Below are 20,934 nucleotides of genomic sequence, written 5' to 3'. Positions count from 1 at the left end.
AGTTAAATTCAATGTCACTAGTGTGGACATTTATAATCACAGGAGAAACCTGTACGTAACTGTATGAATTATTTTTTTTTAATGAATAATTATATTCTCTGATCTGCAGTCAAAGATGGAATAAGTGTAATAAGCACAGACACAGTCAAGCATTTTGTCAGAAATACAATAATCTGAGGAGAAAACTCTGTGGTGATTATTTATTAGAAAAATAATCCACATCCTACTGTTATGTTAAAGAAACATTTTCCTGTGATTACAAATGAAAAATCCACTGACATCCACAGAAACATGAATTTAAGGTTTTTATATTTTTTAGAATCTATTTAATATTTGACTGTTATTTACAATGTTTTTCTACAGATGTTATCTTCATTTCAGCCAGCAGAAAATAATTATTTCATTATTTCTTGTGCTTTTCTTGTTTTTCTATCGCAAACTTTCTCTGCAGTGTGAAAAGTTCTCTGCATCACTGTAACATCTGCATAAGTTGCCTCTAAGGAAGAACTTTCACATGAACACGCTCTTATTCTGACAGGAAAACCCAGGCCCCACACAACCAGTTGATAACCAACTCTATGATTTCCACAATGGCCAATGTTACATTTTGTTAAATTCACAACAACAACAAATAAAAAAAAATCATACAATAGACAAAGTTTTGTCTATTTTGCCTAAAAAACTAAACAAAAAGAAAGACAAAAACAAAAAACATAAACAAAAGGAAACCAAATGAGTAATAATAATAATGGATGTGACTAAATACCTGTTGAGAACGAGGCCCAATCAGAGGACTTATTCATGGGGGTCTAGGATGGTCCAGCTGGTGTGTTGCATTGTTTGTTGGATTAACTGTGTTGAGTGTGTTGTTTCTGACCTGTCATTCTCTAGCTCCAAGTCGCTCTCAACCCCAGAGGGTGAGGGGCGGCTCACTGCTTGTTTTACGTCTAAAACAGCTGCCAGACCCTGAGGAGGGGCCTGTTTATTAGGGCTAAACAGTAGAGAAGGATGGTGGTCTTGAAGTTTAGTGACCCATACTGTTCCACCCAGAGCAACAGGGAGTAATAATTATAATAATAATAATTAATAATAATTATATATAAAATCTAAATAAATAAATAAAACACATAAATAAATGTAAATAATTCATACAATTAATAATAATAATAATAATAATAACCATAATTAATATATAAATAACTTTTAAATAAGTTAAAAGGAAAGGGGTGACCATGGAGTAATGGAAGAGCTCAGAACATATATGAACTTTTATACTATAAAAATAAAGTATTGACATAAAGTGTTGGAGAAAGGAGTAAAAGAAACAGAAGGGAATAGTAGCATGTACATGTCCACTGGATACATACATACACACATGGATGTATAATAATAATAATAATAATACGCGTCACTTCCGTTTCTGTTCAAACTGTGTACACGTTTTCACGCAGTTGCAAGAAACCATCAAACTTTTGGAAAACGAACTAAGCAAAAAAAATGAACTTATCTTGGGGTTTTCCAACATTGCCACCACACAAGCAAAGCACCTCGCAGCTCTTAATACCTCGAGCTACATGGAACAAACAGTTTCTATCCACCCAGCTGTTTGTTCAGTGACCCAGGACACCGATGACACGCTGCGTGGTTTGGCCCTGTTGCTTCCGCTGGAAACACGGTGCCAATCTGTGGTCTCCCCTGTCGGACGACCAACGGCCTGTCCCGACACGGGCCCGCTCCTCGCCGCTGACACAGGAGGCCTGGATCCCGGCTAAAAGGAGACATCGGACGACACCTGCTGCAGCTAATCTTGTCAACCAGTCCATTGGACCACCTTCCCCGGTCCAGGTGGAGAACCGTTTCACTGTTCTTGAAGAGCTGGAAAGTCCGACTTCCCCGGCGGCGGTTCCCTGTGACTCCCTGCCCCGTGAGATACCACACGGCTCCACCTCCCGCGGGCAGCGCGGTCGGGCCTGCTGCCGGGGCCTCGCCAGACCAGACGTGCCACCGCCACCAACACCATGCCTCCAGAGAGGAATCCACATGCTGCTCCTCGTCGCACCTCTCCACCGCACCGTCCTCCCGGTCCGACCATGCTAATTATTGGCGACTCCATCGTTAGAGACGTCCGCTTAAAATCAGCTAAAACGTTTTGCTTTCCTGGAGCCACAGTCACTGACATAGCGGAGAAAATTCCAAACCTGATTGAAAAACATCCTACAGCAACAAAAGTAGTGATACACGTTGGCACAAATGACACCAAACGCCAACAGTCTGAGTTGCTGAAACGTGACCGTGTCATTTTTCAACTCACTGGAGATTTTCCACGACAGACGGTTCTTCATTTCCGGCCCAGTTCCCACGCTGGGTCGCGGTGTTGGCTGGTTCTCCAGACTCCTCAGCCTGCACACATGGCTTCAACCACAAGTCTCCGCACACGGACTCTTCGTGGACAATTTCAATCTTTTCTGGGATCGTCCTCAGTACTTCAAGCAAGATGGACTGTACCCGAACTTTCTGGGATCACGGATGTTGACTGAGAACATTGTCCACAGCATCTCAGTCTCCGGAGACTGACTGACCATTGAAAACACCTGTGGCTCTGATGTGCTCACCTGTCCTGCATCCTCCGCTCCAACACCCGACAACATCCACAGGTATAAACAGTCCGAGATATTTATAGAATCTGACGTTACCAACAGACAAAATGCAGCTGTTATGGATTCTAATTTTTCACCAAGGAAATATTATTATTTTGTTGAATATTATGATCTTAACCACACTGCTCTTTGCCCCATAGAGACTATGTCTGCTCCACGACCACCTAAACTTTTTAAACCAAAAATGAACACAAGGGGAGTTAATCATAAAAACCTAATACAAGTTAAGACTAATGCTCATACTGAACCAAAACCCAAAACTTTCAAATGTGGATTATTAAATATCAGATCTCTCTCTTCTAAATCTCTGTTAGTAAATGACTTGATAAATGATCATCAAATTGATTTATTTTGTCTCACTGAAACTTGGTTGCAGCAGGAAGAATATGTCAGTTTAAATGAGTCATATTAATTATCATGTTCCTAGAAGCACAGGCTGAGGTGGAGGAGTAGCAGCAATCTTCCATTGTAGCTTATCAATAATTCCTAGACCTAAACATAGTTATAACTCATTTGAGAGTCTTACTCTTAGCCTTTCACACCCAAACTGGAAAACTCAAAAACCACTATTATTTGTTATCGTGTACCGTCCTCCAGTCCCTTATTCAGAGTTTTTGATAGAATTTTCTGATTTTCTATCTGATTTAGTGCTTAGTACAGATAAAGTCATTATAGTGGGTGACTTTAACATTCATGTAGATGCTGACAGTAACTGTCTGAGCACTGCGTTTAATTCATTATTAGATTCAATTGGTTTTTCCCAAAATGTAAATAAACCCACTCACTGTTTTAGTCACACGTTAGACCTTGTCCTTACATATGGCATTGAAACTGATAATTTAATAGTATTTCCTCATAATTCTCTTTTGTCTGACCATTTTCTAATAACATTTGAATTTACAATAACCGACTATACAGCAGTTAGGAAAAAATTCCACTACAGCAGATGTTTATCTGAAAATGCTGTGAATAAATTTAAAGAAATTATTTCTTCATCTTTTTCACCACCATGTGTCAATACTATGGTGAGTAGCCATCTTACTCCTGTACAAATTGATTATTTAGTTGACGATTCTGCAGCCTCACTGCGTAGGATACTAGATACAGTTGCCCCTCTGAAAAAGAAGGCAGTGAATCAGAGGAGCCGACCTCCATGGTACAATTCACAAATGCACAGCTTAAAACAGGCAACACGAAAGTTAGAGAGGAAGTGACGTTCCACTAATTTAGAAGAATCCCGGTTAGCCTGGAAAAACAGTTTAAAAACATACAAAAAAGCTCTTCGTGATGCCAGAACAGCATATTATTCATCATTAATAGAAGAAAACAAGAACAACCCCCGGTTTCTGTTCAGCACTGCAGCCAGGCTGACTAAGAGCCATAGTTCTGTTGAGCCTACTATTCCCTTAACTTTGAGCAGCAATGACTTTATGACTTTCTTTACTAATAAAATTGTAGCCATTAGGGAAAAGATTCACCAGATCCTCCCTACAAATATTACAGATAGATCTTCATGTACAACAGCTCTAGAATCCTCAATAAGGCCCCAATCCATCTTAGACTGTTTTTCACCCATAGATCTCACTGAGCTAAGTTCAACTATCGCCTCCTCAAAACTAACAACATGTCTTTTAGACCCTGTTCCAACCAAATTGCTTAAAGATGTTCTACCTTTAATAGACACGTTCATATTAGATTTGATTAATCTCTCTTTACAAACTGGCTATGTACCAAAGGCTTATAAAGTTCCTGTAATCAAACCATTACTTAAAAAACCTTGTCTTGATCCAGGTGATTTAGCCAACTATAGACCAATATCAAATCTCCCGTTTATTTCTAAAATCCTTGAAAAAGTAGTTGCAAACTAATTATGTGATCACCTTTACGGGAATAATTTGTATGAAGACTTTCAGTCAGGATTTAGAGCTCATCACAGTACAGAAACAGCACTGATAAAAGTCTCCAATGATCTTCTCCTGGCTTCAGATAATGGACTTGTGTCCGTACTCGTCTTACTAGACCTTAGTGCCGCATTTGACACCATTGACCACAACATTTTATTACAGAGACTAGAACATGGATTTGGGATTAAAGGAACCACATTACATTGGTTTAAATCTTATCTGTCAGACAGATTCCAACTTGTTCATGTTAATGATGACTCTTCTTTATGCACCAGAGTTAGCTATGGAGTTCCACAGGGCTCTGTGTTAGGACCAATAGGCAAAATTATTAGGAAACATTCCATAAACTTCCACTGCTATGCAGATGATACCCAGCTCTATTTATCTGTGAAACCAGAAGATACTAACCAATTTGTCAAACTTGAAGCATCTCTAAAAGACATAAAGACCTGGATGTCCTACAATTTCCTACTTCTAAATTCAGACAAAACTGAAATCATCCTCTTTGGGCCTAAAAACATGAGAAATATGCTGTCTAACAATATAGTTACTTTAGATGACATAACTTTGGCCTCCAGTACTGCGGTGAGGAACCTTGGAGTTATTTTTGACCAGGATTTGGCTTTTACGTCACATATAAGACAAAGCTCTAGAACAGCCTTCTTCCACCTACGGAACATGACTAAAATTAGAAGCATCCTGTCTCAAAGTGATGCCGAAAAACTGGTCCATGCATTTGTTACTTCTAGGTTGGACTACTGTAATTCCCTACTTCTGGGGTGTCCTAATAACTCTCTAAAAAGCCTTCAATTAATCCAAAATGCTGCAGCAAGAGTGCTGACTGGATTAGGAAAGAAAGATCATATTTCACCTTCACTAGCTTCTCTCCATTGGCTTCCCATTAAATCTAGAATAGAGTTCAAAATCCTCCTCCTTACATACAAAGCTCTTAATGGTCAAGCTCCATCATATTTAAAAGATCTCATAGTCCTGTATCGCCCGATTAGACCACTTCGATCCCAAAATACAGGCCTACTTGTGGTTCCCAGAGTTTGCAAAAGTAGAATGGGAGGCAGAGCCTTTAGCTATTAAGCTACTCTCCTGTGGAACCAGCTTCCAATCCAAATTCGGGGAGTAGACACCCTCTCTACTTTTAAGACTAGGCTTAAAACCTTCCTTTTTGATAAAGCTTATAGTTAAAACTGCTCACTCAACCTGAACTAGCTCCTACTTAAGATGCTATAGGTTTAGAGTGTTGGGGGACTCCTGCAAGTACAATGAGCCCCTCTCCTCTTTTTCTCTATACATTTATTTGTCACCACTGTATGCCATTAATTTTGTGTCCTACCAACCTGTACAATGCTTTGTTGTTGCTTTTTTGTTGTTTTCTAATTGGTTTTGTTGTCGTTTTGTTGTTGCTTTTCGTTGCTCTGTTCTTTTCGTCTCTTCACTTTCCACTCACCCCAACCGGTCAAGGCAGATGGCCGCCCACCCTGAGCCTGGTTTGGCTGGAGGTTTCTCCCGTTAAAGGGAGTTTTTCCTCTCCACTGTTGCATAGGGCTTGCTCAAGGGGGATTTGTTGGGTTGCTTCAACATACTTGTGTAGTCTGGACTTTATTCTGTAAAGTGCCTTGAGATGACTTTGTTGTAAATTGGCGCTATATAAATAAAGTTGAATTGAATTGAATTAATAATAATAATAATAATAATAATGCTAATAATAATAATAATAATGACGATGGTGTTTAGGAAAGAAAAAGATTGACAGCAACAATGGTAGTGATAGTCAAATGATAGGTATAAAGTAGAAATAAAAATAATAAATGCAAAACAAAACTACTACGACTAATAATAATAATCGTTGTTTATTTTTTATAATAATAATGTTAATAATAATGATGCATTGATAAAAGTGGTTACAGGCCCAAGTGGCATGGAAGTAACCGTCTGTGCTACCTGAGGCCAATGTTACATTAAGTGAAGCCAGAAAAATGTCTGAGAGTGAAAAACAAGCAATTGTGATGCTGAGAGAAAACAAAACAAACTACAACAAGTGTTAGTGACATCAGAAACAACCTCCTCCAAGCTCCATGACAAACTAGTGGGTTCAAACAAAAGGTGCCACGTTCTAAGTTTGTATCAGATCCAGATGTAAATACCTGGAAATAAAAGCTGAAATGTTGATCTCTCGTCTCAAAGGGTTTCAGTCTACAGCAAAAATAAAGGAATTGGCCTCACTGTTCCAATACTTTTAAAGGGGAGTGTTCACTCACTCACCTGAGTCTCTGACTGTCAAGGTGATGTTGCTGATGAGATGAGGTCCACTTCCTGCATTTCCATAATAACACACATATGTTCCAGTATCATTGATGGTGACGTTCTTCAGAATCACAGCAAAGTCTCCCTCCTTCATCTGTGGATCTCTCAGCTCCACCCGACCACGGAAAAGTGGATGTTGGTACCTTTCATAAATGCGATTGTCTCTGAAGTAGAAGACAAAATCCTCTGACTTCAAGTCAAGTTTGCTCCACTCTAACAGTTCGATGACTCCTTCTCTGGGACCCCGACACTGAAGAATGACATTATCTCCAGGTTTTGCTTGAATCTCTTTTGTATTTGAACAACAAGCAAAAACACAGAGAAAAGTAGGAAGGAAAAGTGAGTAACACTCATTAATATCATCTGAAATAACAATGGATCATGTCATTTTAACACACAATATGTAAAAACCTCACATGTTCCGTAAATATCTGAATCCTCAGTTTCTTACTTTTGATGAGAAATCTTGGAATTAGAACCAAAACATGGTTTGCTGTATTTTTATCTTTATCAGGTAAGGAGACATTTTTAAATATATTATTATTATTATAAGCTCATTATTATTAGCTCTGTTCACTCTTACAACTGCTTACTGCTGCTCTTTATGTGAAGCATTAATTTCAGTGAATGTAGTGAAATATTAAGTTTGAGAAGAACAGATTTCATTCTGAGTAATGAAATGAAATGAATAAGGATCATGTCATAAAAATCTATGTCTTTCTTGGCTGATTAAGTAGCAAAAGGGGAAGGAAATACTTTATAATTACAAGTATTGTGTTTATTATTATTATTATACAAATCCAATTTCTTACAAAGCAGCAAACTTTTCATTTCTCCTTGTAACATGTGGTATCAGAGGCAGTGGTACATTGACCAAATCTCTCAGACTTGTGGTCCATGGTTAAAATCTGACCCCACAGATCTGTGATGTTGAGTATATGACGCTGTTTTGTTCTCTGCAAACAGTCAAAAAACAAAGTACATTGTAGAAACAAAAACCAACAAGGACAAACAGTCAGCAGGATGCTGGCTTCTGTTTCTGGCCAAAATTGTTTGGGCCCATCAGTGTCAGTAACTCAGCCGGATGCAGCTCGTTGGTAATTGAGGAGATAAGTCAGAATGTTGCTACATTTTAATTGTTGTTCACACATCAGCACAAAAAGCAGGTAAAAAGCCAATAAACACATCAGAGTTGATCAGAGCACATGTTCAACAAGTAAAACTTGCTCATTAATGAGCTAAAGTGAAAGCTGACTGCAGGCTACTGTACAACAACCAATTAGCACAGTTTACTAAAATCTTCCAGCTGACTGAATATTTGTGGGACATTCTAACAGCAGCCCACACTCCCAAACCCAGCAGACACAGAGAGGTGATAGTGACTCATTTCTATAGTGTTTAATGACTCTTATTTATTTTATTCAGAGTATGTTTCATTTAAGGGAGATATTTAGTCTATGTTGGAGTGTGGACTGTTTTCACTCAATTTATTAGGAACATCTTCAGCTAAAAGTAAGTCAGTTTGCTCCAATGGTCCTAAATCCTCCTTCATGGTCAATGTTCAGCTTGGTTTGAAACTGTTTGTTTTTATGATGTAAAAATACAGTAGTTTTATCATTTATTCCTTTTGCGAAATAGAAATGAACTCTGATCTGGTTCTGAATTAATTTAGTTTGCTCAATGACTGCTGTTTATTTTAAATTGCTTAAATAATTCAGATATTTTCATTATTTGTCTCTCGTTTGTTATTAAATTGTATTTTATGTAACAGAGAAAGAATCTAAAAGAAAGATAAAAACACATATTTAGCTCCCTGCTGTCTCAGTATCAGCATCAGCAAATGACAAACCCATATCAGTCGACCACTACTCTGTCGTCCAACACACAGTGAGACGTTTTGTCTTCAGAATCTTCCCGTTTAAATGTTCAGAATGTTCTGAATGAGGAAATTCAGCCGCATACTTGAAGCAAGTAGCTGTTGGACAATAAGATGCCAAAGTCAGTAGGATGAACAGCAAAAAAATCAGTATTTTTACTATTTAAATTTGATTTTAATTGACATTATTTACATTATCCAGAGCTAAAATATCACTGTTTGATTCTTCGTGTTAATATAAAGTGTTTTTTTGCTTTGCCTGCCTTAAGACAAATAACTGTAACATATTTCTGTGTCTACATCAGCAGAACTGAAATGTTGCCTATACAGATGCTGCATAACCACTTTAATGTTTTGGTTTTTGTCCTTTCATTTTATCCCATGAGTTCAGTGTCATTACAGAGGATCATTGTCCACATGTTGATTTGGCAGTTTTTACACCTGATGCCCCTTTATAACACAACTCTCCCCAATTTCTACCGGGCTTGGACCAGAAATGTACAGCTGGGAATGTGCTGTTAGGGGTCCAGTGTCTTGTCCAGAGAGAATCCAAATATAGCCAGGATCAAACCACTGACCCTGTGGTCCATGGACAACCGCCACTAGACAAACTGACACTAGACACGATTAAGCACGTGGCTACTTCAAGATACTGGTGCTGCTTTTATTGTCTTCACCCAATTGATGACAGCAGTGAGGACAGACTGTCTGTCTCCTGTCCCCTGTCTGTATAAAACAGCACAAACTGAATCCACTGCTCTATTTAAAGCACTGTACCTAATAAACTGACACCTTGTAAATTCATCGTTTCGTGTCTACAATAGCAAATTCACAACACAGACTCAGAAATTCTGATAAAATATTAAAGCTAAACCATAAAAACGATCTTCTGACGTGAAATCCCGGGTCCCCGTCCTCCTCTGTCTCTGCTGCCGGACACAGCTCACAGCTCCTGCCTGGTGTGGGAGTGTGTGTGCTGCTGTATCCGCGTGCTCCAGCATTTGTGGCACGTAGCACGTTAAATGGGGCTCGTGCAGCGTGTAGCAGTTAGCAAGTAGCTAACCAGCTTGTTGTGGCTAACACAGGGACGGTGGAGGACAAGTTATCGCTCCTCTGCACCTCAGATGGTTTCACGGGGATTTGATAAACTGCTGTTATTGGTAATAAAAGACAACGGGTTAGCGTTAATGTCGAGTCATGATTATAACGGTGCTCTTACCTTCAGAGGTTAAACAAATCACGGAACATGGGAGGAGACACACAAATAAGATCTTTCTGGAATCAAACATCTGTATCTTCTACTGAGGCAAATGGGTTTTCAAGCGGATTTAAATGACATGAAGGAAAATCCGTCAACCACTGATTGTGCAGGTTCTGCAGAGAAACTAGCTTCTGCTAAAGTTTTGTTGCACGGCTACTGGAAATATCCACTGACCGCTCCCAGTACCGTCAGTACGGGTGATGGTAGCGGCCAATTGATGCGCAGTAACTAATAAGTAAATAGATTTTTACTTATGAAAGTCAGATTCGGTGTGAAAGTCATGATTTGCATGTTTCATTTGGCCTGTGTTTTCCGTTATATGTCCGATGCTCTTCCTGTCGCAGACTAGGGCCTGGTACAGGAAGTCACTGGCTTGTGCCCCCTTGCGGTTGCATTAGCGTCTTTTCCTTCCTGGAAATGATAAATTCAAAATGGAAATAGAATAAAAATTATTGTGAAAATCTTGGATGAGAGTTGTAATGAATATTCGTTTAGATTTAACAAATTGCATTTTAATGATATGTATAAAAAGTAAAAATATAATGCTGGTTATGTTCATGTTTCAATTGTGATAAAGACTTTGTTTTAAATGGATAACTGAACATTTCAAATCATTCTTATTTAGAGGGATTTTGAAGTAATTTTACTGTACAGTTTTTTCTTTTAAAAAAAAAATAAATTAAAGCGAAATCTCACCTCCAAATAACATATTCCTCATGTTTGGACTCTCGTAAATTCCAATACATTAACTTAAATAACTGTTCCTAGAAAGCATTAAAAAATAAATAGTGGGGTCCCAAAAGGTGCTGTCTGGGGTCCTTTGTTATTTAGTTCGTATATAAAAGAAATGTGTAACTGATTGACTGTATTCTGTTGGCATATTTTTGCTCTGGCACAAATCACAATCCATTTTTAGTTTACAAAAGGGAACAATAAGAATAGTTAATAGGGCAGATGATCTAGCGGCAACTAATAAATTTATAAAGTTTCAGGATTTAGTGAAAATCTAAATACTATAAATTATGTACAGAATTGTTAACAACTTAGAAGCAGGAAACATCCGAAAGCTGCTCCTAATGAGCAATATCAAATATGACATGAAAGAAGTGTGTATGTTTAAAAAACAAAAATGTTGATAATAAATAATTTCCCAAATGTCACTGGGCAAGAGGCTGAGAAAAATTAAGAATTAAGAAAAGCAGGATTTATTCTTGTAGTATTTTCACAGTTTTATTAGTATTAGATCTCCCAGCATTGACCACTTAGCTCAGTAACAGTCTATATATCAAATACGTGCAAACTCCCCACAGAAAGGGAGCAGGTGGCAGGTGGATTTGAAACCTGGGACCTTCTAGCTGTGAGGCAGTAGCATTAACCAGTCCACCACCGTGTTGAGCCTCTAACACAAAATGGAGAATTCAAATACAGTATTTGTTCAAGAGCGAAACAAACACTTAAGTCACAGCGGGCGCAACGACATTTTGTTCTAAAATGTAAAGACCTGAATCAATCCACTGCTAAATATTCATATCCATTTGTTTTAACAAAAAAAAAAAGGGTTTACTGGTTTAGTTACTGCTTAACCGCGCTGGCTGAAACATGGGTCACACAAATGATAGACATCAGAAAAATATCTGTTGCACTGTGTTTCAATTGTCTCTGCTTTCAATAACTGTGTAGGACACTGAGCTGCACAGAGCTTTCAGTGACATCTGTGGACGTGTGTTTGTCACAACAGGAGCCGACCACACTAATCCACAACCTTCCTACAAGTCTTTTCTACAAATACAAATCTTTTTTTTTTTTTTACAAAGGTTTTGTTTCAACTACAAATCATGTGACTCCCACACAGCTTCATCATCATGTGCTCATCAGTGCAGCTGCACACTTTTACCACAAGAGGCCTCTGTCATGCTTTCAGCTGCCTTTCCAAATAACAGGATGTCTCCACTTCTGCTGCTCTTATTGAGTCCACAAACACTGTGACAGTAACAGAATGAATCATTCTCAATCATCAATATGATGAATCAGTCATCATATTGTTCTGGTACAACTTAGTAAAGGTTCAATAAAGAGCCATAATCTCTGGTTTAGACACCATCTTCAGAACACGAGGCCGTTAGGAGCTTCTACATGTAAGTACCTGCTATTTCAAATACATATTTACTGATATCTGTCCTTTAGACCAGTGCTTCAAACTCTAAAAATGACTCAAAGACTTTCACTTTTATTTGCTTATTTCATTAGCGAAGGGCTGATAGACAAGTATTAATTAAAAAGCTCATAAACAATGAAAGTGGTGAACCACTGCTCTGGATAGGTCACGATTCCTCTTCTTTCCCGTTCTGTTTGGTGTTGAATACCTCTTTTAATCAGGGTTATGTAGTCCAACAAAGGATGTGTGGATCAAGTCAAAGATTTTTTTGAAGGATGCTCTTGTGTATCCTCACTTATTTCTCCTCAAACTTTGATCCTCAATCCTCAGAGTGAAGTAGGAGGCTTTGGGAGACCAGTAGTAAAAAGACAGTGAGGAGCAGACAATGTGTGACAGGGACACGTGCAAAGAGTCAGTGGATGTTTTCCAACAGGTAATTAAAATATAAAATACATCACTAAATTGTATCACACAATGTGATTTGTAAATCAAAACACATTGATTTAAAAGTTTTTCTTTATGAATTAATGTCTTACAATTTCTGCTTTGAGTTTTATGAATTCAGTAAATACCTGTATAAGTACACATATGTCTTACATGTTAGATTTTCTATTAAATATATGACAATAGAATGGAAGAAGTGTTGTTTTAGTCACTTTCAGTTTTACTGGAGTCCTTCGTTCTTTCGTTCGTTTCAGTCCAAACTGATGGTGTTGCAGTGGGACGAACTATTAGCTTTCGCTTCTTGTGAGTTGTTGGAAATACAAACTGCAAACAAAGCAGCATTAGCCAAATATTTTACTCTTATTCTAACTACTTCTAATCAAGAATATGTGTTGTACGAAGTGACAACAACAGTACAGGTTGTACTGGCCTTGTTAGTACTGTGGTCTCTCTCACCTACAGGCTGACAGGGGTAGTTCAACTACCAGGCGTAACATTAAGGAAATAACAAACTGGAAATAGTGAATGAATGAAAACAATGTTAAAATTGTCAGGATACAGGTTTGTTCTACTGATGGAGTTATTGAGGTAAAAATTTACATCACACAAACATGGAGAAAGTGTTGAGTGCTGCATTAACAGCAAATAAAAGGAGTCTTACTAAAATCTGATCAGTCCAGATAAATAAAAGCCCCAATCCAAGAATGAACTATTTTCATTTTAATATTTTCTTTTCACAGTAGTAACATAAACTTAAAGAGGTATTTTGTGACAAGTGTTGGAGGGAAAAAAAACACCTTCACCTAGACAGAGGAAGGAAGTGTGACTAACTGTGATCAAACGTGTTCAGCTCAGCCACCAAGTCGTACAATGGACCAAACATCTCTTCAAACTCTGCTCCGTAAGTACAAGTTTGTACAATTTAAATCATTTCATTTCTAGTCTGCTATAGTCTGCTGAGTTGTAGAAGAGTGGTGGTGAGTTACAAGTTGAAATATGGTGGAAAGGTTTCATATCAAACATTTTTTCATGCAATTATATTTATCAGCATCCAGAAACAAGAGAACAATAAAAAATTCAAGAAACAGGATAAAAAAAATCACAAATGTTTATTACTGTAAAACATTTCAAACCATAAAACAGAAATTAGTGATATACACAACAAAAATACATGAAGTAAAGCATGTTAGGTCCAGCTGACACGGCAGCAGAATCATTTGTCTTCCTGTAGTAGCTGGTCCTGTCATATGACACTGTCAATTTAACATTGTGTGGATTACTGTTATAATAAAAAAGTTGTCTGTCTATGTCTCTCTGCAAACACAGAGAGACATAGACAGACAACCATTGACACTCACATTCACACCAACACTTTAGAGTCTCAAATTAACCTAACGTGTGTCTTTAGACTGTGGGAGGAAACTAATGTAAGCACAGAGAGAACATGCAAACTCCACACAGACAGGCTGCATTCAAACCGGTGACCTTCCGGGTGTGAGGTGCAGCACCAACCGCTGCTTAGTATTTACCACATTCTTGGTTTGTTTGGTCTTCGTCAGGATCCTGTATGAAAGATTTTGACTGTTGACAGGTTTGGATCTGATATTTCACTTCATGGTGCAGGTCTCTGATGGTCTCAAACCAACTGCTTGTTAGTTGGACTGTGATCCTTGTTGATTTATTCTTCAGAACGAGTTTCCTATTTCTCTAAAGTAGAACTGTGTTGTCATATGTCAAAGTAACATTCCACTCCACCTTCTCTGTAGTTGTGCTGCCTCTGCTGTGTGACACAACAAACCAAGGTTGGTGAACTTCTCATCTAATAATCTATAGATGTTAAATGTCTGACTCCACCATCACTGTGGGAACTAGAATTCATGGGCTTTGTTTTTAAGTCTCACTTCTTTGTGCATCTTGTCAATCGTCATCATTCTCTCTTCAAGGGCGACTTCACCAATGTTCAACTGGCTCTGTATGGCTTTAGTTTAGGGCATTGAACAATATATTTACATTAATGCTTTTAAACTTCCCTCTGACTTCCCTATATTAAAATATTTATCTGCTTCTAGCTGATAAACTCCTCCAAATGACAGAGGAGTTTTTCATCATTAGGAGTTCAAAAAAGCAGATTGACCGTAATTATAAGCAAGAGTAAAAGCGTAAAAAGATGACACAATCTCCTCCATAATTCCTCCAAGTGATGTCATCTGGAGGCATTTTTCAGCCAGAAGTAGAGATATTTTGATAAAAGGAATTCAATGGCTGCACTAGCTGAACTACAACCATAAGAAGCAAGCAATACTGTAAACACTGAATTTCCCACAGCTCGTCTCACTGTGAGTTCCAACAGCTCTCGGCTGTTTAAAGGACAGTCTGTGTCTCTGAGCTGTGAGGAGGATGACAGCTCTGCTGGATGGACACTGAAGAGGAACACAAGCAGAGACACCAGAGCTGAATGTGTAGTTGACTGGGGAAAATCTAATGGTTCTTCATGTAACATCAGTTCAGTTGACCCAATGGACAGTGGAGTCTACTGGTGTGAGTCCAGAGACGGATCAACCAGTAACAGCATCACCATCACTGTCACTGGTAAGATCAGACTGTGGAGTTAGTGTTGATGAAGCTGTGTGGAAATGGATGAAATTCTGTAGTTTGTCTCTGTGTTTAGACAAAGCAGTGATCCTGCAGAGTCCTGTCCTCCCTGTGATGGAGGGACATGATGTCTCTCTGCACTGTCAAACAAAGAGCCCTGCCTCCAAGCTCCCAGCTGATTTCTATAAAGATGGCTCCCTCATCAGGACTGAGCCTACAGGTCACATGACCATCCACCATGTTACCAAGTCTGATGAAGGCCTCTACAAGTGTCACATCAGCAGTCATGGAGAGTCTCCACCCAGCTGGATCTACGTCACAGGTCAGGATTTCAGAGTCTTCAGTGGAGTTTTCTGTATTGAAGAGTGATGGTTCATAATGTAACTTATTAAATGAAAAAAATCTTTGCTTCATTTGTAGAAAAACCCTCCACCACACCTCCACCTACATCCACCTACTCCTCCTCCACTTCTACTTCCTCAGCTCCGTCCTCTCATCTTCAGCCTGTGTTATTGTCTATTCCATTGATTTGTGCTCCAGTTCTACTGGTGTTACTGCTTCTACTTGTGCGACCACATATTCAGAGGAAACTTAAAGGTGAGACACAGTGAGATTTATGACAGTTTATGTAGAATGTAGGAATTCTGTTTAAAATGTATCTACACCCATGTTCTACAGTTGTACATGATGATGGTCATGTTACATTTTCTGTTATCTTTCTTTTTAATCATCATATTTACAGATTTATAATTAAAGACTTAAATAACAAATTTCCTCTGTTTCCATAACATAAAAATTCACTAATATTCTTACACAGTAGAGTAAATTGATAACTTTGTTCATTTTGTTTCACTGCAGCTGATGAAGTAAACACTGAGGAAGATATCACACATGATGTCACATACATGGGCGTCCAAATATTACATCATGAACGTCAACAACAGCCAATGAGACGAATCAGAGGTAATGTTTTCGGTTGATTGTATTTTGTGTGTGAACCTGTTTTGCAGTAGAAAATGTGAAAATAACATCCCACAGTGTAACCTGTTGGGGATGGTGGTGCAGATGCCACATTGTGAGGGTCCTCCTGCCTTTCTGTAGTGAGTTGGAGTCTGTGTTTCGGGTTATGTGGTCATCACTATGGTAGATCAGTGCTGCTGCCATAGAAGGTCAGTAGGCTTATTAATTATGCCATTTAGTTGCTGCTCTATTTTTAAAGTCTGGGTAGAACCAAGCTAACAGTTTCCCCCTAGTTCCAGTCTAAGCTCAGGTAAATATGTCCTACTGGACGATTGGTTTCTTCTCATCTCATTTAAAAAAAATAAAAATGAGCTACAAATGCTCTGATCACTTAATGAAGTTTATGTGGATTATATTGATACGTGGTTTATTCATGGGGGTCATGCAAGTCTTAGCATCCAGTCTACACTAGAATGTGTCTTGTTGTACAGACACTGACTGCCAGGTCTTCACACAACAGTGTAGCAGTGTCGTCACCTTCTCTGCAGCTTCCTATCAAGCTTCCTTTGAAGCCAGACTCACTGAACTTAAATGGTGACAAGTGGAATCATTATTCAACTTGGTGAAATCTAAGCTTGATAACTCTCCATCAAGTCCCTGTTTCCTCAAGTATTGATATTAGAGCCACTGTTTTTAATGTGCACGTACACTTAATATCACTTATTGTCAAACTCAGCACATTCATTTTTATGCTGATGACACCATCATATATGCTTTTGTTTTCTATTTTTGTTTGCATTTTCTGCAGCCACACCTTCCTCCTGCAGCGAGCGCATAGAGCGCGTTAACTAATTCCACATTTTACTTATCCTGGCTCCACTAGCTTAGCAGCTATCTGTTAGCAACTGCTAACCCTCCTCTGCCTCCTTTAGCAATAATAATACCTGTAGCTGCAGCTTCGATTTATTCTGTCTCACTGAAACTTGGTTGCAGCAGGAAGAATATGTCAGTTTAAATGAGTCATATTAATTATCATGTTGCTAGAAGCACAGGCCGAGGTGGAGGAGTAGCAGCAATATTTCACTCTAGCTTATCAATAAATCCTAGACCTAAACATAGTTATAACTCATTTGAGAGACTTACTCTTAGCCTTTCACACCCAAACTGGAAAACTCAAAAACCACTATTATTTGTTAGTGAGAGTTTTTGATTGAATTTAGTGTTTAGTACAGATAAAGTTATTATAGTGAGTGACTTTAACATTCATGTAGATGCTGACAGTAACTGTGTTTAATTCATTATTAGATTCAAAATGTAAATAGACCGACTCACTGTTTTAGTCAAACCTTAGACCTTGTCCTTACACACAGCATTGAAACTGATAATTTACCAGTATTTCCTCATTATTCTGTTTTGTTGACCATTTTCAAATGACATTTGAATTAACAATTAATGTTACTCCTGCACAAATAGATTATCTTGTTGATAATTCTGCAGCCTCACTATGTACAATAGTCGATAGTGTTGCCCCTCTGAAAAAGAAGGCAGTAAACCAGAAGAGCTGATCTCCATGGTACAGTTCACAAACACGCAACTTAAAACAGGCAACACGAAAGTTAGAAAGGAAGTGATGCTCCAGAAAGATTCTCACAGCTACTTTCTTCCTCTTACTCCACAATTGACACCACTGTATGAGATGAACTTTGTATCTTTTGTCTCCCTCCCTTTCTCTTTGGTTAGACAATAGATTTTGCTATTAATGACCAATTAATGTGAGTAAACCAGGTAATTCCGAAGGGGTCAAATGCTTTTTCTCAAGATGAGACAGATTATGAGGAATCTTGGAACTGAGATAAACACAGATAACCACTTCTTAGAGTATGAGGGTTCTCCAGGGAGACTTAAGTTAGTGTGGATATCAGATGTTGGTACTGTAAATACTTGTACTGTCACTGGATGAAGACAAGAAGAGAGGTGGAGTTCAGAGGTCATGTAAGAAAAAAATGTTTTCCACCAATGTCTCTCATTAAAACCGTTTGTTTGTTTCCACCAGAATCAGAATCAGAGGTCATCTACTCTTCACTGAAGTCAACCTTCAAACGTCAACCTTCACATCTTCACAGCAGTGAACAGTAACTGGTCCTCAGATCAGAATCCAGCTACATTCTTTTTACCTCCATTTGCACCAGCAGAGATCTGGTTTCTCTGCAGGATGAACTTTGGTCTCATTTATTGTTGTTCTCGTGGTTATGAAAGTTTGACAAAGGTGTAAGACGGAAAATTTGACCTGTTCTGGTTTTGCTGCTGGTAACATCTACATCTTATCTAATTTACATCTCTCTGTAGACAAACATAAAAAGAACTGCACCAGCAGTCTATAAACAGCATGAGCATCATTTAGCAACGAGAAAAGTAAGTGTCTTTGTGTATGTGAAGAGTTTGATTCTGTCCTCTGTGAATTATTGGTGCTGTTGTCTTATGTCTTGTGGAATGTTTCATGTTTTGCGGTGACCACACAATAAACATATTTTTACTGAATTGTCAAAGACACATCGATTTCTATGTGGAAGAATATAGAAGAATGAGAATTTTTTTCATCAGTGTGGGATCTGATGGGTTTAAGGGTGATGCCCCTTTGTGCAGGCTGATAAAATCAAATGTAGTTCTAAGTTACACAGTTTCATCATCAACATCATTGTGACAAAGACAAGAAAAATCCTGACTTTGTGTTTTTTCAGCTTAAAAGCATTTTGCTTGTTGATATTTGTGACTTTGGTGAAGATTTGATCACATTTCATGACTGAAATACAATGTCACCTCATGGTTTGAATAAAGAAATCCACCATTTCATTTTGAGTATTTTAAACACCAGCAAAAAACAAACAAACAAAAAACAAAAAATCCCAAAACTCTGACTCCCATTTCTCTGTCAGCTTTATATCATTATCATTCTAAACATAGTACTGTCATTTGTTTACTGGATAATATTCACGTGATGTTCTCAGTTTAAACTCTATGTGTCTGTGACAGTAACACAACCATCCTGCAGGTGGCAGCACATCACCACATGAGCCTCAGCTGATTCAACAGGTAGCTGTCAGTCTCTAATTACACTTTCTGCACTTTCACTTAAAATGATCAGATTTTAAGATCTTCTAAGGATTTGGAGGAAAGATAAAAATGGAACTCTAGGTCACACAATCAGTGGATCAGGATCACACACATACAGTATCTCAAATTCACAGGCACAAGTGAAACAAAACTGAAATCTGACCCTCTGAACCGAATTCTGCTGGAGCTGGATCAAATAGATGAAAGCATGAATACAAACATATTATTAAGTCACTCAGCTGAGTCTAATGTGATTGATTGATCAATCATAGTCAAATTATTGTCAAGAAGGACCAATCAGAACAGAGCTGAACTCTATTTTCCATACGAGCAAACGTAAACAAACAAACAGAAAACTTTCGAAAATGACTGGAATATATTTTGTCCAGCATTCTTGGTGATTCTTTTCTAAACTGACTTTGTATTTGTATGTGTGTACATATATAAAATCTTAAAGCTGATCCAGTAAATCAATCAAACTGAAAGTGACTAGAGACTGTTAAAGGTCAGTTAAATGACATAAATTATTGTGTGAACTGTGAAGCAGACAAGTTCTGATGTCTGTTTGACAATGTCTGACAATAAAATGTCTGTTCTACCGTTTGCATGAATTCATTTCTCTTTGTAACTTGTGACATCAGAGGCAGTGGTCGATTGACCAAATCTCTTTAACATCTGCCTGCTCTTTTGTTTTCTGCAAACTGTTAAATAATTGTAAAGGCTCTTGGAAAACAATGAGCCATGAGATCTGCATCCTTATTCCAGGAAGCCCCAGTGATAAGCCCAGAATCTTGATCCAACTGACACGAGATTCACAGTCAAGGACCTTTTACTAAACTGGCAAAGTCCTGAAATTTGTATAAAATTAGATGTGAAAACTAACTCTAAACCTGTTTTGCAGCCATTAGTCGTGCAGATCTTTATGTATATTTAATGAGTGTCAGAGTCTCCTAAATCATGTGTCATTACACACATGGGCTAATGTGACAGACTGATTCACTGCAACTGCACTGCAAATGTTTATTTAGCAGGTCGGCTTCAACACGTTCAGGTTTACTGAAAGTCAGAAAATTTTATTCTTGGTTCCATGTTTCCTGAACACTGGGCTCAGTTCAGAGGAGTTGAGGTGGTTTTATTCCAGCTCAGATCAGTTCAGACCTGCAGCAACATGTTTTGGAGAAGTGGTTTTAGAAAGAAACCAAATCTGAATCCTGCTCATCATCTGCTTCATTATAATAAAATCTGAAGAATCACAGACACATTCAGTACTGAGACGTGTAAAACTTTATTAAGAAGAAAACACACAAAAAGAAGAAAAGCTGGACACAATAGAAAAATACAAATAACCCCCTTTGTACCTGATGTCTGCTTTGTGAGCTAATTCCTTCATTTTACCTGAATCAACAACCAAAGTTTGGAGGCTCCTCACTAACTCTTAGATCTTGTTTGAAAGTTTCACTCGGCAGGACCGAACTGCTGCAGCTGTTGGTAAAAATCATTAACCAGCTGATGATGCTTCAGTTTTCATTCAGTCTCTAGTCACTTTCAGTTTGATTGATTTACTGGCTCAGCTTTAAGATTTTATATATGTACACACACAAATACACAGTGAGTTTAGAAAAGAGTCACCAAGATATTTTAAAGCTTAATTCACT

The 20,934-nt window shown here is 38.2% G+C and overlaps 2 protein-coding genes across 6 annotated transcripts in view; one reads left to right on the top strand and one right to left on the bottom strand.

Moving 5' to 3' along the window:
• The window catches only part of LOC137137839 (butyrophilin subfamily 1 member A1-like), a 54,620-nt gene extending 44,067 nt beyond the window's left edge, over nucleotides 1-10,553 (bottom strand). Inside the window, exons 1-2 of one of the 4 annotated variants that reach the window (XM_067524588.1) lie at nucleotides 9,631-10,553; nucleotides 6,839-7,168 (exon numbers count right to left, since the gene is read on the bottom strand). In XM_067524588.1, coding sequence (XP_067380689.1) covers nucleotides 6,839-7,168; nucleotides 9,631-9,757 — 457 coding nt within the window. In that variant the 5' untranslated portion in view covers nucleotides 9,758-10,553. The remainder of the gene's footprint in view (nucleotides 1-6,838; nucleotides 7,169-9,630) is intronic. The other 3 variants (XM_067524583.1, XM_067524585.1, XM_067524587.1) reach the window with 3 other exon arrangements.
• Nucleotides 10,554-13,416: 2,863 nt separating this feature from the next.
• Nucleotides 13,417-19,876, top strand: LOC137137826 (Fc receptor-like protein 5). Of its 2 annotated transcripts, XM_067524548.1 has the most exons (7): nucleotides 13,417-13,517; nucleotides 14,383-14,418; nucleotides 14,942-15,205; nucleotides 15,285-15,530; nucleotides 15,629-15,805; nucleotides 16,067-16,171; nucleotides 18,222-19,855. In XM_067524548.1, exons 1-7 carry the CDS (start codon nucleotides 13,487-13,489, stop codon nucleotides 18,302-18,304), a joined length of 942 nt encoding a protein of 313 aa, XP_067380649.1. In that variant the 5' UTR covers nucleotides 13,417-13,486; the 3' UTR covers nucleotides 18,305-19,855. The 2 variants fall into 2 exon arrangements, 1 of the variants encoding a protein (XP_067380649.1); XR_010915785.1 differs by lacking the exons at nucleotides 14,942-15,205; nucleotides 15,285-15,530; nucleotides 15,629-15,805; nucleotides 16,067-16,171 and having other exon boundaries at nucleotides 18,222-19,876.
• The last annotated feature ends 1,058 nt before the right edge of the window (nucleotides 19,877-20,934 follow it).

This window comes from Channa argus, chromosome 12 (assembly GCF_033026475.1).
Source record: "Channa argus isolate prfri chromosome 12, Channa argus male v1.0, whole genome shotgun sequence".
Classification (NCBI taxonomy): domain Eukaryota; kingdom Metazoa; phylum Chordata; class Actinopteri; order Anabantiformes; family Channidae; genus Channa; species Channa argus.
This window is presented reverse-complemented; position numbering and strand designations above follow the sequence as displayed.